This window comes from Rhododendron vialii, chromosome 4a, assembly GCF_030253575.1.
Source record: "Rhododendron vialii isolate Sample 1 chromosome 4a, ASM3025357v1".
Classification (NCBI taxonomy): Eukaryota; Viridiplantae; Streptophyta; class Magnoliopsida; order Ericales; family Ericaceae; genus Rhododendron; species Rhododendron vialii.
Window position 1 is genome coordinate 2,973,521 of NC_080560.1, and position 15,939 is coordinate 2,989,459.

At 38.5% G+C, this 15,939-nt stretch overlaps 1 protein-coding gene across 3 annotated transcripts; it reads left to right on the forward strand.

The window, feature by feature from the left end:
• Nucleotides 1-5,311: 5,311 nt before the first annotated feature.
• On the forward strand, nt 5,312-15,829 carry LOC131323301 (double-strand break repair protein MRE11). Of its 3 annotated transcripts, none has more exons than XR_009199149.1 (24): nt 5,312-5,434; nt 6,458-6,500; nt 7,568-7,703; nt 7,842-7,999; nt 8,603-8,693; nt 9,292-9,411; nt 9,500-9,568; nt 9,651-9,742; nt 9,888-9,990; nt 10,064-10,171; nt 10,308-10,370; nt 10,440-10,511; nt 10,664-10,741; nt 10,879-10,941; nt 11,093-11,153; nt 11,258-11,340; nt 11,819-11,932; nt 12,139-12,216; nt 12,742-12,810; nt 12,897-13,156; nt 13,715-13,835; nt 14,229-14,435; nt 15,211-15,356; nt 15,513-15,829. XR_009199149.1 is itself a non-coding variant. In XM_058355017.1 (24 exons), exons 2-23 carry the CDS (start codon nt 6,484-6,486, stop codon nt 15,250-15,252), a joined length of 2,205 nt encoding a protein of 734 aa, XP_058211000.1. In that variant the 5' UTR covers nt 5,312-5,434; nt 6,458-6,483; the 3' UTR covers nt 15,253-15,283; nt 15,437-15,505. The 3 variants fall into 3 exon arrangements, 2 of the variants coding, with proteins under 2 accessions (XP_058211000.1, XP_058210999.1); XM_058355017.1 differs by lacking the exon at nt 15,513-15,829 and adding an exon at nt 15,437-15,505 and having other exon boundaries at nt 15,211-15,283; XM_058355016.1 differs by lacking the exon at nt 15,513-15,829 and having other exon boundaries at nt 15,211-15,505.
• Nucleotides 15,830-15,939: the final 110 nt, after the last annotated feature.

Below are 15,939 nucleotides of genomic sequence, written 5' to 3' on the forward strand. Positions count from 1 at the left end.
ACTTCATTTTCTTGTTTGCAATCGCACACCATTAACATGCCCCTTTTGGAATTCCTAATACATTGTATACCTTACAAGCTCGTAGATTTTTGTAACAGTCTCCTTTCTACACACTTTTCATGAACTAAAGCAAAACATTTTTATGGTTGTATTCTAATATCTCGTAGTACTTTGTAACCCCTATTTATCAACATATAATTGTTCTTGATCTGATTTAAAATGAGTGAGTTGCGAGTGACAAACGTGCAAAGTTGGACCTTTTTAGCAACTTTTGTGCGCCCAGGCGCATTTCGAGGCTCCGAGGTGCACTCCATTGCACTCCGGGCGCATCCTTAAAATTCTACGACAAGCAAACTTTTGCGGGCTTGGCACAGACACACCCGAAATCCGAATTGCGCGTGGTTTGGACCGTTGAAAACCTTGTTAAATCTACTTTCTAATTGAAGTAGTTCTGATAAAAAGTCATTTGTATCAAATGAAATTAACATTTTACCCTCAGTGGGTCGGAAAGAAAAAATATTTCGGGAAAAGGCTTGTAACCCTCTCATTTTAAATTGGATCAAGACCAATTGTATATTGACAAATAGAATTTTCAAAGTACTAAAAGATGATGAAAACTAACAATGAAATTGGTGAAGTTTCATTTATGAAATTTTGGTTGAAAGCGGACCGATTCAAGGATCATCAACGCCACTAAATTCTTAATTAAGTTCCATTCGGCAATAATATTCATAGTTCTAGGAGGTCATAGATTTTTATATACGCCACCAATGTAATTTTTTTGCTCCCAAAATTAATTCTTCACGGCCTGGAATAATTCTTTGCGGCAATACACTTGGCCGCAGGGAATTACTCTAAGCCGCAAATAATTACCCTTGGCTACAAAGAATTACTCTTGGTTGCGAATAATTACTCATGGCCGCTAAGAATTATACTTGGCCGCAAAGAATTACTCCTGACGACAAGTATTAGTCTTGGCTAGGAGTAATTATTAGTGGCCAAGTGTAATTATTAGCGGCCAAGAGTAATTCTTCCCGGTCAAGTGTAATTTTTAGCGTCAAAGAGTAATTCTCTACGGCTAATAATAAATCTCTACGGCCAGGAGTAATTCTCTGTGGCCATGAGTAATTCTTGGCAGCCAAGAGTATTTCTTTGTGGCCCTGAGTAGTTCTTTGTAGCCAGAAAAGTAATTTTTTGAGGCCCGAAGTAATTCTTAGCGGCTAGAAGGACCGGAGAAACAGAGTGAGAAATCTTGAAACTAGGGTTCTAAACAAACATAAGGCCAACTTCTTGTTGTGCACACTGTGGCACTACAAAATCTTATATATAGGTTTCACCGGTGAAAGGCGGGAGAAACTAACAGGTTTAACATGCCCCTAACAGAACTCCTAATACGGTGTTACTTTATTGGCTCGGAAGATTTTTGTAACGGTCTCCTTTCTACCCACTTTTCGTGAACTAAAGCTAAACATTTTTATGGTTGCATTCTAATATCTTGTAGTACTTTGAAAACTCTATTTATCAACATATAATAGGTCTTGAATTGATTTAAAATGAGGGAGTTGCGAGCGTTTTGCCGAAACAAATTATTTTTTTACCCACTGAGGGTAAAATGGTCAGATATTTTTACGTATAAATCATCTTCGGTCCGAACTACTTAGTTAGAAAGTAGATTGGACAAGCTTTTTAACGGACCAAACCACGCTAAAATCGGATCTTCGGAGTGTCCGGGACACACATTCAAAGTTGGACCTTTTATGCAACTTTTGTGTGCCCAGGCGCATTTTGATGCTCCCTAGGCGCACTCTATTGCGCCCGGAAGCATTCTTAAAATTTTATGACCACGTAATTTTGCGGACTTGGCACGGACACACCCGAAAGCCGATTTGCATTTGCATGTGGTTTGGACCATTTGAAAATCTTGTCCAATCTACTTTCGAACCGAAGTAGTTTCGATATTCGTACATCAAATGAAATAACCATTTTACCTTCGTGGGTCACAAAAAATTATTTTGGTAGAAGGCTCGTATCTCCCTCATTTTAAATCAGACCAACACTAATTGTATATTGACAAATAGGATTTCCAAAGTACTAAAATATGATGAAATCAAACAACGAAATTAGTGAAGTTTTATTTATGAAAATTTGGTTGAAAGCAGACCGGTTCGAAATCTACTCTAGAACCGAAGTGATTTTGATCCAAAATCATTCGTACATCAAAAGAAATTACCAAGAAAGTCTGGGATACTCTAAAACATCTAATGTGGATATGGGCATGGGCAAGACACGAATAATGGTAAATAATTAAGAACACCAATCATTCAGCAAGTTTAGGGACATTCTCCCACCGACTAAACTACACAGCGTCGGTGGCACCACGGAGAGTGGCCGATAGGAGTTTACTTAACATTGTGTGTTTTTGCTCTTCTATGGGGTCTGTTTTGTCAGCAAAAGTAAGAGCATATCTTGGCTCTTACCGAGTACCAACCTCGCTCTGCCCCTCTCCAATTTCCACAATAGCTACAGCAAGCAAGACCATAAAAGCACGATTCCCCGGTATTTCCACCGGCCTCACTTGCCCCTTGCCAATTTTAAAAAAAAACTACAATACGTTGTCAATTGGAACGAGCGGCTGCTTCGATAGCTATTCCATTCTTTACTATTTTCATTCGACATCAAAAACTCATGCCTCTTTCTCCAGTCGGCTCTCTCAATACCATGAATGCCGATTCTTTATGTCCGATAGGATAAAAGAAAGCACAAAAAGTGGAACAACATCTCAGTAACATATAAGTGCAAGAGTGTGATATACTCGGTATCATTGGAAGTCTAGCTAGCTAAATAGCGTTGAAAAATAGTACCACTATCAAACTATAAATTGTTGGGAAAATTAGCTATAAGGTCATCCACAATGGTATAATCAAAAATGAATAATCAAAAGTTAACACATCAGTTTTTTATTATTCATTTAAGAGGTTGCTAAACTTAATAATGTTGAGGTTTCAATGGTCACTTCTAGTCCATAACCAAAATAAGGAATTCACTACAATTTCACTCACTCCCCCCTCTATTTTCCGCCATTCATTTCCCTCAATTACATTTTTTGGGGCAAAATATATTGATTTCCTCTCTTAATTTTGGAGAAAAAATCGGTGACTTCCAATTTCCTCCTATTATGATTTTTTATTAGTATGCTAATAGTTTTATTAGTATGCATATTAATAAAAATCGATTATTCATTTTCCTCAAAACATAACTAAAATGCCCAGATTGAGGGACCATTAAAATCGAAACCAGTGCAATTTTATAGGGAAATTTTCAAAACAACACCTGAACTTTGGACCTGATGTCGCATAAACATCTGAACTTCATTTTATTTCAATTAAGCACATGTACTTTATAAATCCCCAAATTCAGGCACCTACCTCATTTTCCATCCATTTTGTTACGGCATTTGCTGATGTGGCGACCTTCTCCCGTTAGGAAGCCCATGGGCACATGACCTGGGTTAATTAGGGAAAAGCACATCTGGTTCAGCATCTCTTCTGGACAGTAACAGAGAGAGAGAGAGAGAGAGAGAGAGAAGGGACGAAGACCACACCCCCACCACCAACGGAAGCGACTCAACCTCCACCTCCAGCAACCACCGAGAATGATAACTCGCCGTACACGCGCCAGGATCGAACGGCCCGTGATAACCCTGTGCTACTCCGATCAAGATGGGTCTTGCACCAATCTCTTTGCTCCTCCGAGCCGCACAAGACTTAAGGATCCGATTGATTTTACGGAACAAAACCTCAAAAGAATCAAAACCCACCTCTCAATTTCTCACAATTGTACGTATGTATGTATGTGTATGTGATTCTCTCTTTTGATCTCTAAATCACATATTTTGCTACGTACTGATTCTCTCTTTATCCCGTAATTTCTCACAATTTTGGTGTGATTTGGTGGTTTTGGATTGGGTTTGCTGGGGTTTTGTTGTTAAACCCCAAACCATTTTCGAGTACATCGTCTCCGTTTAGAAAAAGGGAGGGCAAGGGGTGGGGGAAAATGATTATGTGCAACACACATGCTGAGTCATGTGCCTATGGGCCACTTAAGGGGAGAAGGTTGCCACGTCAACGCATTCCGTTACAAAATTGACGGAATATGAGGCCAGGTGCCTCAATTTGGAGGTTTTGTAAAACACAGGTGTCTAATTGAAATAAAGTGAAGTTCAGGTGTTTATGAGACATTGGGTTCAAAGTTCAGGTGTTATTTTGAAAATTTTCCTTTCAAGTATGAGCACTGTTGGCTGATTTTAAAGCACAGTTCGAAGTGGAACAATTAAGTTTTTATTTGAAACACAGCCAAGGCATCCAAAAAATCATCAAACCCACAAAGTCAAGCCATTGGTTTGGATAACGTGGGCAGTCCACCATTATCTACTCCATCACCATGCACCAAGTTCAACACCCCTTGGCGAGATTATTTTCCAGGATGATGCACACAACCAAATCTGACAGGAAGGAAGACAAAAAACCAAAGCAAAAAAAAAAAAAAAAAGAGAATGAAGGGAAGGATGATGAGTCAACATTGTACTTGAAAAGTAATGAACACTTAAAGATACTGCATTGATCGAGAGGAAAAAGTGGAAGGCCGAGAAGAGGTTTGATTATTAAAAAAGATTGCTAATTTTGGTTATTCAAAACCAAAAATTTGATTATTTCTAAAGATATTGCTAAGTTTGATTATACCATTGTGAGCACTTTTTTGTATCAACATTGTTAACTTTAACAACAATTGGCTTTTGATTATACCATTGTGAATGGCCTAAAGACGATAAAATAGTTTTCATTTAGGGGAAGGACGTCAGCAAAATAGTTTTCAGTGAAGGTTCTTCAACTTTTTGAGTTTTTTAGCCACAAGGCCAAAATATGTTTAAGCACTTTCATAGAGTTTTAGGGTGCACTTTTTTATTATATGGTTTTAGTGGTTTAGGCATTTTCATAAGATACCCTAAGATTTTAAGCATTTTCATATATAGGATACCCTAGGGTTGTAGACGTTTTCATAGGCACATTTGTCCTTATGTTTGATTGTAAAAGATGTTTGTCATTGAGCTCAAAAAATATAAAAATAAGGGATTTTTGGCTAAAGTCTCCCAAAATTGTTTCCATAAAAATAAAAATAAAAAAAAATTGTAGACCGATGTGGATGTTCTGAGGGTGAGCAGTGACATTTTAATAATATCAGGGCTAGTCCTTGCATTTATCGTAAACTTCAGGGAAGTTTTTTGAAATTAACCTCCCTCTTTTCTTCTTCTTTCTCGGACTCAATCCGCTTTCCTTTTAAAATTCCGCGCCACCGTATCGGTCCGTCTGAACACCGTTTGTCGCAACTCCGTCAGCTGACGACGGTGTTGCCGTCCCCACTGGATCCTGCCTACAAGGTATAGCCGATTCTCTCTCTCTCTACATTCTCTACACCCCTTTGAACTGCACTGTGTTTGATTCTAGGGCTTTTCTGAGTTCAGTTTTTAATTCCTATTAGTTGCTCACGGTTTGTGGCTGACAAACGAACCAAACCACTTGAGTTTGAGCTCGTGTTCGCTCGTTTTCCGATCAGTTTGTTACACTAACAAGCCAAGCTTGAACATTTTTTTAAGCTTGTTAAGCTTTCAAACCAAACTCGAACAGGCTACTGCTGGGTTTGTTCGACTTATGATGCTTACTCTCTAGCTACACAAGATCTTTGATTAAAGCTCGTTGGAGATGGGCTAGTGTCATAAACAATCCAAGCTTGAATACTTTAAAGCTCTTTAGGTTTTCGAACCAAGCTTGAACAATCAACTGTTCAGCTCATTTATCATTATCACCCCTAGTTAGGTCTCTTTGCTTCGAACGTTTCAGATAATCCGAGGCAGCTCAAGCCTGTTTGAGGCGCTGAGGCAAAAATTCTGAACGAGGTCTGGTGGAATAATTTGATGATGATAAGTAATGATTTGTTTTGTCTTTTGACTTTTGAGATGCAAACTATTAATTCAGTGTTTTATGGTAGTTTTTTTTTAACAGCATTTTATGCTAGTTTTTGCTAACATATCCCTTATAACTGATGTTAGGCTAGTTCATTTTAATTTTCTTGTGATAAAGGCTACTATTTTCAACTTGTCCAAATCTTTTGATTGTTGGTTTTTGTTGAGATTCAATGCTTTATTTGTTTTTTCCACTTTCTAGTTGGCGCGCACACTTGCACGCGTGTGTGTTAACTGTACAACAAAGGTCTAAAAAATGGTGCCACTCTCGGCACAGCTCTGAAGGCGAGCACCTAAGTTTCTAGTGGTTTTGAAACACTATAGGACTGTTAACTCAATCTTCGAGGCTCGAAAAAGGGCTTCTGACTTTCTGAGCTATATCTGGGCCTGGGAAACTCTAGCTGAATTTGCTAACTTAAATTTGTTGATGTGTTATTGTAGGTGTCTTGAAGTGGAACTTTGTTGGCATGGGTGACTCATCAAGGTAAAACATGTTTCATGCATATGTACACAGACCATGTTCTGTACTTGTTAGCTGGCTAAGGCAGAAGAACAAGTTCTATATTACAGTGTAGTGTATGTTATATGGACTCTTCGGGATGGTTGAACTCCGTTGAAGTACCTGTGCTGCACACTTGACATTTTGGGAAGTGTATGGAACGTGACCCTTCAATTTTGGTTGGACATTCACCTAAAAAACATTTCAGTTTTCATGTTTACGGCTGAATTATGCATAGAACTCTGATATTATGCATGAAATAGTCCGTGACAGTTTTGACCTCTTACGTGAGGAAATAAGATAATCACAGTAATAAATGTGTATTTCTCACATAGTCCCTGTGTCGTTGATATTTTTTTTGAACGGCCCCTAGGTCGTTGGTATGATAAGTAGATCAAGATGAATTCAATACTTAGATACATACCCTTTCCTGACGCTACTTGTGTGTTAATTTCAACTGCGTTGGAAGTACAATAGTTGGTGTTCAAATATTCTCTTGGCACATTAAATCCCGTAAATTACCTAGGAGGGGCTTTTTAGTGATACGTGTCTACTGTCTTTTATGCATTCCTGTCTGTGATAGGCTACTAGATCTTTCCTCTTTTCAGTGGAATGCCAATTTGTGGATTTTCTTCGATCTTTCGATACCCTGACCCTCACTTCGAAGAAAATAAAGCTGCTACTCTCTCCCTTCTGAGTCGAATAGCTGAGCGCCTCCTGCCTCTAAAGAAGGAGATCTGGCTCTTGCCATCTCGTTATTCTCCGGCTTAGTACCTATGAACTTCCTTTGCCCGTATCCTAATGAGTCAAGCATCTCCCCTCAACCCATATTTCTCTCGAACGTTGTGTACTTGTGTATTAACCTCTTTTTAGCTTAGCTGTGTACAAATAGAGGAATGATGACGTACCATTAAATACTTTTATAATTTTTACCTGTCAACCATATTAAATCTGTTCATGTGGTTCTGAGGCAGGGGCTTTAACATAGTATGGTATGTTTCATGCGTTGCACATAAATTCGTTGTCTTTGCGTAATTAAGAAAGAATTTCAGGGAGGATGTCAAAAGTACACTACGGATACTTGTTGCCACGGATTGTCATCTGGGCTATATGGAAAAGGATGAAATACGTCGGCATGATTCATTCCAGGCATTTGAAGAGATATGCTCAATAGCAGAGCAAAAGCAGGTGATGTGTTTTCCTTTTCAATTTTGTTTTGAAATGTCAGTACTGTCATTATAAGTTTTGTCATACACCATGTTATTACCCTAACGTTGCTCATATTACACGTTGTTGTACAATGACTGATACTTAACTTGGCATCAGGTTGATTTCTTGCTCCTTGGTGGCGACCTTTTCCACGAAAACAAGCCCTCAAGGTCAACATTGGTGAAAGCCATTGAAATTCTGCGTCGCCATTGTCTCAATGATCAACCGGTGCAGTTCCAAGTTGTCAGCGACCAGACTGTCAACTTTGCAAACTCGTAATGGCTTATTTTTGTGCTGGATTTGTTATAGTTAGAAAGGAATATCTTTTACGTTGAAGAATTGATGTACTGATGTGGGGTTGCTAAATAATTTTTAACTGTTTGTTCTTTACTTGAGAATGTATTAGAAAAGTGTGTTTTTTTTTTACAGTTTCGTATCTGTTTAACCCTCTTAATGCCTTAACAGAACTTAGTTATCCTCCCTAGATGCCTGTTATTGTTGTTTCCATTTTATTTGAGTATGTTCCATTGTGCCTTTTTTCAACTGCTGCATTGGAAATTTGGAGAAAGTTACAAGGTTATCGCTCTCCTTGCCTCCCTGGATTCTATTTCTATTTAAACACAAGCATGTCTTTTGTTATTTTGTTAGGGATTTCATTGCTTTCTAAGAAGAACACACTAGAAGAATCCAAAGTGGCAATCATATGTGTGTGCGCTCATTCTTACGAACATCATACAGATGTATTTGTGCAAAAGCGGTGTTTTTTAGCTTTAGATAAATATGTGTTCGTGTGTTATGCATGTTTGAGTTTGCAATCTTATTAGTCTCTGCGTTTGGAAGACAGTTTTCATGTTGTAATGACTTTTTGATGTTAACAGGTTTGGTCATGTAAATTACGAGGATCCTCACTTCAATGTTGGCATGCCAGTGTTCAGCATTCATGGGAATCATGATGATCCAGCTGGAGTGGTATTGAGTGTATTCAGTTAAATGTTCTATAGCTCCGTTTGTATGGTCGAGCCTATCCTGTTGATCTCGGGGATTTACTTTTGGCTTTAATGCTACTTTGAAATCCCCACGCAGTTTTTAACTGGAATTTTTAGCCAATTCTTGAAATTGCTAACCATTCTTTTTCTTCCCACTATCAAACTGGAATTACAACTGATTTCCGCTATATTAGTTGGTGGTGGAGGTCATGCATACTTGGAGTGGTGTTGAGTGTGTTCAGTTTAATGTTCTATAGCTCCATTTGTATGGTTGGGCCTATCAATTTGTATGGTTGGGCCTATCATGTTTATCATGGGGATTTACTTTTGGCTTTAATGCTACTTTGAATCCCCTCGCAGTTTTTTAACCGGACATTTTATCCGATTCTTGAACTTGCTAACTATTCTTCTTTCTGCCCATTATCAAACTAGAATTACAACTGATTTCTGCTATATTAGTTTGTGGTTGTGGTCATGCAGTTCATCTCAGAAGTCATATTTAAGATTTAATGCTCTGAAAATAATAACACCCATGTGACTTCAGTTTTTGAATATTAGTTGGTTGTTTTCTGTTGTGACAGGACAACCTCTCGGCAGTTGATATCCTTTCTGCTTGTAATCTGGTGAACTATTTTGGGAAAATGGTTCTTGGAGGTTCTGGTGTAGGGCAGATCGCTCTATACCCAATTCTCATTAGGAAGGTCTGTCAGTAAATTCAATTAACCAGTTACCAGAGGCTATGGACATGGATAATTAACTAACTTCAGTAACTTGCAACTTGAATCACAGGGTTCAACGTCTGTGGCTCTATATGGCCTTGGAAACATTAGAGATGAACGGCTTAATAGGATGTTTCAGGTGCGCATTCTAGATAGTTGGTTTTCAGACTGTTATTGGCTTTAATGCACCTCACATGTTATTTTTATTTTTGAAATATCAGACGCCGCATGCTGTACAGTGGATGCGACCTGAACCTCAAGAAGGATGCCAAGTATCAGACTGGTTCAACATTCTAGTACTTCATCAGAACAGGTTCTAGTTGTTCTTAGAGATGGAATTTATCATGCATGAACGGAGAAGTGTTTTATTTTTATCAGATGCATACGAAGGTGCTCAATGAAGGGACTTCAATTCTTTTTCCTATTTAGTTCAGATCTTTCTCTTATGTCCTTTGCAGGGTGAAAACAAATCCTAAAAATGCTATCAACGAGCACTTTTTGCCACGTTTTCTGGACTTCATCGTGTGGGGGCATGAACACGAATGTCTTGTTGACCCTCAGGTGTCAGTGATATGGTGATTTCCTCATCATTGAATCCGCTATGGTATCTCATTCATGGTCTTTTATGACACAGGAAGTTCCAGGTATGGGTTTCCACATTACTCAGCCAGGCTCTTCTGTTGCAACATCACTAATTGATGGAGAATCAAAACCGAAACATGTACTTCTTTTGGAGATTAAGGTTGTCTTTGGACAGTTAAACCATTCTGAATAGTATTTATGTCTTATTTCTTTATCAGGCAATAGTTGTTGCTTCTTGTTCTTCTTCAACTACTTTGCTGAGCTACCTCACTCTGCATTTTGATGAATTTGCACAGGGAAATCAATATCGCCCAACCAAGATACCTTTAAACACAGTTAGGCCTTTTGAATATGCCGAGGTAAGTCAAATGGTGTTGATTTTCAAGTCAGAAGTAATGGTTGTTAAGCTTTCGAATGTTCATGAGCAGGTAGTATTGAAGGACGAAACTGACATTGATCCTAATGATCAAAATTCAATGCTCGAACATTTGGACAAAGTGGTAAACTTTCTTCTTCTAATGTCTCATCTTTTCATTGACAAGAAATGTTATGGTATTTCTACCATTCTTTACCTGCTTGTGGAAGTTGTTCTGCTGTCTGTGTACTAATTTTTTCCCGATAATTTTTGAATTAAGTACTTTACATTTTTTAGGTCAGAAATATGATAGACAAGGCTAGCCAAAATCATAGTAACAAATCAGATTTCAAGCTTCCATTGGTCCGAGTAAAGGTAATATTTCTTTTATTGTGTCAAGGGAATGCTTTGGTAAGAGGGATTTTGCAATTGGCATATCTGAGCTCCCTTCTTGTTTGTTGCCATCCCTATGTTCTGCATTACCTAGTTATCTGTCTTGTTTGATTTGACAGGTTGATTACTCTGGATTTATGACAATAAATCCTCAAAGGTTTGGGCAAAAATATGTGGGGAAGGTACTTCTATCTTTTAGTAAACTTATAAGGATGATAATGTGTTGTTTCCTTTTTGTCGTTGTCCTGTGATCTCAAGGATGCTTTTTCCCCTTTTCATTTTTCGTTTCCTTACACTTGAATCAAAATCTTAATCTATTTCTTGATCTTGTAGGTTGCAAATCCCCAGGATATTCTCATATTCTCAAAGGCTTCAAAAAAAGGTCGCAGTGAAGGTATTTTTGATGCTCTTACAGGCTCCCAATCTTTTCACTTATTAGTGTGTTGGTTTAGTTCTTCGATGGTGATCGAATACCATGTGTTTCTTCCTGTGACGTAGCCAAAATTGATGGTTCTGAACGGCTTCGACCTGAAGAACTAAATCAACAAAATATAGAGGCTTTGGTTGCTGAGAACAACCTGGTACTGATCAAGTTTCATTCTTTTGTTTCTCTTTACATAAGCTATTGACATGTTAATTCATTTGGTTCTTTTCATTCTGAAACATGAACATCACTTTCCGTTACGGTGGAGCTCTGGTACATGAACATCATTAATTGAATACATGCCTTTAGATCTGTGGATACCGTAAATTATTATAACTAGTCAAGCCTATTTTCTTATTTCCCAGAACTGAAAGAGGGGAAAGCCTTCTCTGTGTATGTTTTCACAACTTACATTAGGTCCCCAATTAGGCATTGTCTCTACTCTTTATTGCCATTATGCCATATACAGGCTTCTGGTTTGTACATGCAGTGTTAGTTGTTTTGTTCTTCTTTTCAAGTGGAAATGACAGTAAAAATTCATTATATAAGACTCTTCAGCTAAGATGGCATTTATATGCTTGCCTATACAATTTCCGTTTGCATTATGTTGTTCTAACTGATGACCAATTTTACAGAAAATGGAGATCCTTCCGGTTAATGATTTGGATGTTGCACTGCACAATTTTGTTAACAAGGACGATAAAATGGCTTTCTATTCATGTGTGAAGTACAACCTTGAAGAAACACGCGTGAGTATTCCGTTTCCATCTTGCTTCTTAAGTTGCTGTGGAAAACTTGCAGGGAGCCTTGGGATGACATTAAAAATAACATGAGCATCTGGCTCTTGGATACCAATGTTAATTTTTTTATAATTTATTTTGCTTGTGCCTGTGTCACATGTCTATAGATTTAGAGTTGGGTTTCTAATGCTTACATTACTTTACTTTCTTTGCAGAATAAAATTGCTAAAGATGCAGATACTGTAAAGTTCGAAGAGGAAGATCTACTTCTCAAAGTTGGAGAATGCTTAGAGGCAAGTAGCTGAAATTTGTACTATTCTGTACTGGTTAGTATTTAATGATAGGTATTGCAACTGCTGTAAAGGTATGTTATGGTTTGGGGAAGATCAAGTTTGCCTCTTGCTTCCTGTGAGACATAATATCTTTGACACGATGACCTGACACTGGAAATCAAAATTTTATGGAGAGTTCCTAAGATAAAATAAGAGTTCATTGTTTCTTAGCCTTGGAAGAACCGAAGAAAGTATATTTGCATGTAGTACCATACTACCATGTTGTTTTGAATAAGAAAAGGATTCGTTGGATATGTACACCCCTCTACCTTCCCTTTTGACCCCAGCCTTTTTATTATATCTACTTTTGTCTGAATTCATGTGCATTATTTTTTACGGATAAAGCTACAAGAGAGAAGTTGGTACAATTTTTTCATGCTGATCCGAGGTCACTCTGGCATCACATGGGCATTTTGGGAGTAAGGGGTGACTAGACTCCCCAACCATGCAACAATTAACTGCAGGGGTGACACTTGATATTTGCAGGAACGTGTGAAGGAAAGGTCAGTACATTCTAAGGAACCACCGTTCACTTCTACTTCACAGTCCTTAGAGGTAATTATTCCACATTGTCCATTTGTTTCGTTGTCCTACAAGTTCTCTGAATATCTGTTGAGGCGTTTATTTTCGGTTATACCCAGGACACTAGAAGTGCTGGAGGAGTTGGAAGTGCAGTTTCCTTCAGTGATGATGAGGATACCACTCAATTTACAGGTTCAATGTCTGCCAGCAGAGGTAGGAAAGGATCATCTGTACCTTTCAGGGCCTCTCATGATTCTGAAGAAGTTGGTAAGACTTCAAGAGGCAGGGGCAGGGGCAGAGGAAGGGGAAGAGGCAGGGGCTCTACTAACTTAAAGCAAACAACTCTTGATGCATCAGTTGGATTCCGCAATACACAGAGGTTACTATGTTTCTAATCACTGGTGATTTTTTCTACGCGAAGTGTGAACTTTTTGTTTTGATAAACTGTTTCAGTGTTTTGGCCCTCTGCCACAATGTGATGGACAATGGAGATTATTCTTCCAGCTATTGCTGGCTAAATATTTGGTGTGGTGCTAGATTTGAATTAGTCATGCTTAACGAGGGATGGTGCAAAAATATCACTTGGGCAGAAGACGCGTATTGATGTAGAAAATTAGAATTCAGAAATAATTGCTCACTGGAGTAATATTTTGTTGTTCATATGGTATGGGCTTCTGGACTGCAAGTGGGATGTTATCTCTAGATCTAACTAAAGAAGAAGAATTTATTTGAAGAGGGCAATGGCTGGTTTGTCCTGATTGGCAGTTCAACAGCATTTGTTTTGCTATTGACAAGTGAGCTGTCACAAGATATGTATCAGAATACAGGGCTATTTTGATTGATCAACATTCACTCTTGCCACTTTTTTGAGAAACATCATTTAATTGGTCGCATTCATGCTTGCCAGTAAGTTTCATGAGGAACTGTGTTACTGCAGATCTGCATCAGTTGCAGCAGCAGCATCAGTCCGAAGCATCGCTGATGATGAGGATAACGTGGATTCTGGTTCAAGTGATGAAGCGTGGAAAAAGGGTGTAAATGAAGTTGATGAAAGCTCTGTATGGCTGATCTTCTTCGTCTTCCCTGTATTGCATTTTTATATTTGTACTCAGTGTGGATGCTTTTTCTAGTTAAACGAGTTTCATGCGCTCAAGGTGGCTGTGGGCTTTCTTTTCTGGATCTTTCTCTGAACCTTGAGGAAAAATACTAATTGACCATACCCGATGCTCAAAAGTGCATTTTCCAGATTTATTTCCCTACATCCGTGCATCAGTTCATGACAACCATAGTTGAGCCACTGCTTGAAATTAGTTCCCTTGTTCAGAAATTTAGGCACTTTTTTTGGCACAGTAGCTCTTGTATTGCAGTTGCTTTGCTTCGAGTTTCTCAGGTTGATTCTATTAACTACTTGCTTCACTTGCTGAATCAAATCTGGTATTTACACTCTTAAGGACGATGGTGAAACCCTTCGAGGCAAGGGAACCAAAAGAGCTGCTCCCAGAGGTAGACGTCCTGCAGGACCTGCACCATCTAAACGAGGAAGAAAATCAGACAACTCCAACACTTCATCTTCGATCCATAAAATGCTCATGAGTAATGACGACGACGATGACGATGATGATGACATGTCAAGGAGAGTAAATAAGTCTCAACCGCGGGTAGGTGATGTTTTTCATGAATTTTAGCCTGTGGATTATGTTGTTTCTGCTTTATACTCAAAGAATTAAAGCTCTCGCATATACCGCATAATGGCATTCTTTCTCTCTTTATTTTTTCTGCCATTCTAAACTTTCCTTGAGATTTGAGAAGAATACTGCTTTTATCACTTTTTCTATTGCTAAGAAACTGTCAATGGTAGTAACCTTTGTTTAGATATTTCTATGATTACACCTTTCTTAAGAAGTTGTCTTGATGCAGAGCCCTCTCTAAGTAGGACCACCATACCTCAAAGGGAATACCCAGAACACAAGAAAGATACTGGAAAGAGAGAGATAGTACACGGAGAGAGAAATTGATACTGCAGATCAACCAGTAGCTAGAGATTTAGCTGTGATTGATGTGCTAGTTAGTGACAAATGTTCGGAGAAGAGGATGTGCTACTTGCAACTTGCCCTCTATTGTTCAATGAGAATTCAATAGATAGAGTATTATCGTGTGCCGAAATGAAAAAGTTATTCAGAAAGTGTGCACATAATCTTTGCCCAGTTATTCTATAAAAGTCTTGCCCCAGTTGTGTCTTATACTACCATCCATCAAGAATACCTATTCCGTGATTGTCGTTGCCTTCTGTTTGTTTTTCTGTATCAGGGAATTTTATGATTGCAATTCCTCTCTCTTTTTTCTGTTTGGAGCATGTTCTAGTTAAGCGGGATGGTTTTGACCCTTGCTAAAGTCCTTTGAAGTTCGACTGGTAATTAGTCTTTTCTTTTGCAGGTAACAAGAAATTATGGTGCCCTGAGAAGACAAGTGCCCTAGAGATTACATGGTCCTTTTCAACCAATACTGGCCTGCATCATGTCATGTATGAATTATCCCTTCTGCAAAGCATTCTGTTGTGACCTTACGACAAGAATAGAATGGTATGGTGAGCTTTGGAAAGTATATTATGCAGATTAGGACTAGGAACAGAAGGTTTTCAACACCTTTTATAATCTGTACATTTCTCACCTATGAGTTCATAATGGAATGATAATGGTTGATTGGCCATTGAGCCTTGTTATGTGTGCAATTTGCAGAGGTTGATGCCGTAGAATGGTTTTATATAGATGATTAGTAGAGTTGTTACCGTGCATGCGCTAGTATCAGCCATTAGGGTACATGCAAGAGTCATTTGCGAGATGGGGGATCTTTGAGTCGCAGGATGGGCTTGGAGCAATTCAATTTCTTGTTTGCAGCATTCACTTCCACCCGATTGGTAAACGGCAAAAGTAGTCAAAAAGTGTGGAGATGCTGTTAGATTTTGGTTATAAATAACTGGATGAATTTTTGGGGTTTGTCTAAAAGGCATGGGCAAGCTTTCCTCTGGGCAGCTTTCCTCTATTTCTTTCGTTGATCAAGAAGTTCCTATTTTTGTCGAGTGAAAATGGTGATGAAAATGCTCAATGTCAAATAATGTGCAAGTGAACCTAGCTTGTTCTTTTTTCTCCCTACTATGACAAAGTA

Excerpts from the sequence above, each read along its gene's own strand:
- LOC131323301 (XM_058355016.1), top strand. Across the intron at positions 10,172-10,307 it reads TACTTCTTTTGGAGATTAAG|GGAAATCAATATCGCCCAAC; the intron begins GTTGTCTTTGGA and ends GAATTTGCACAG. Across the intron at positions 12,811-12,896 it reads CTACTTCACAGTCCTTAGAG|GACACTAGAAGTGCTGGAGG; the intron begins GTAATTATTCCA and ends GGTTATACCCAG.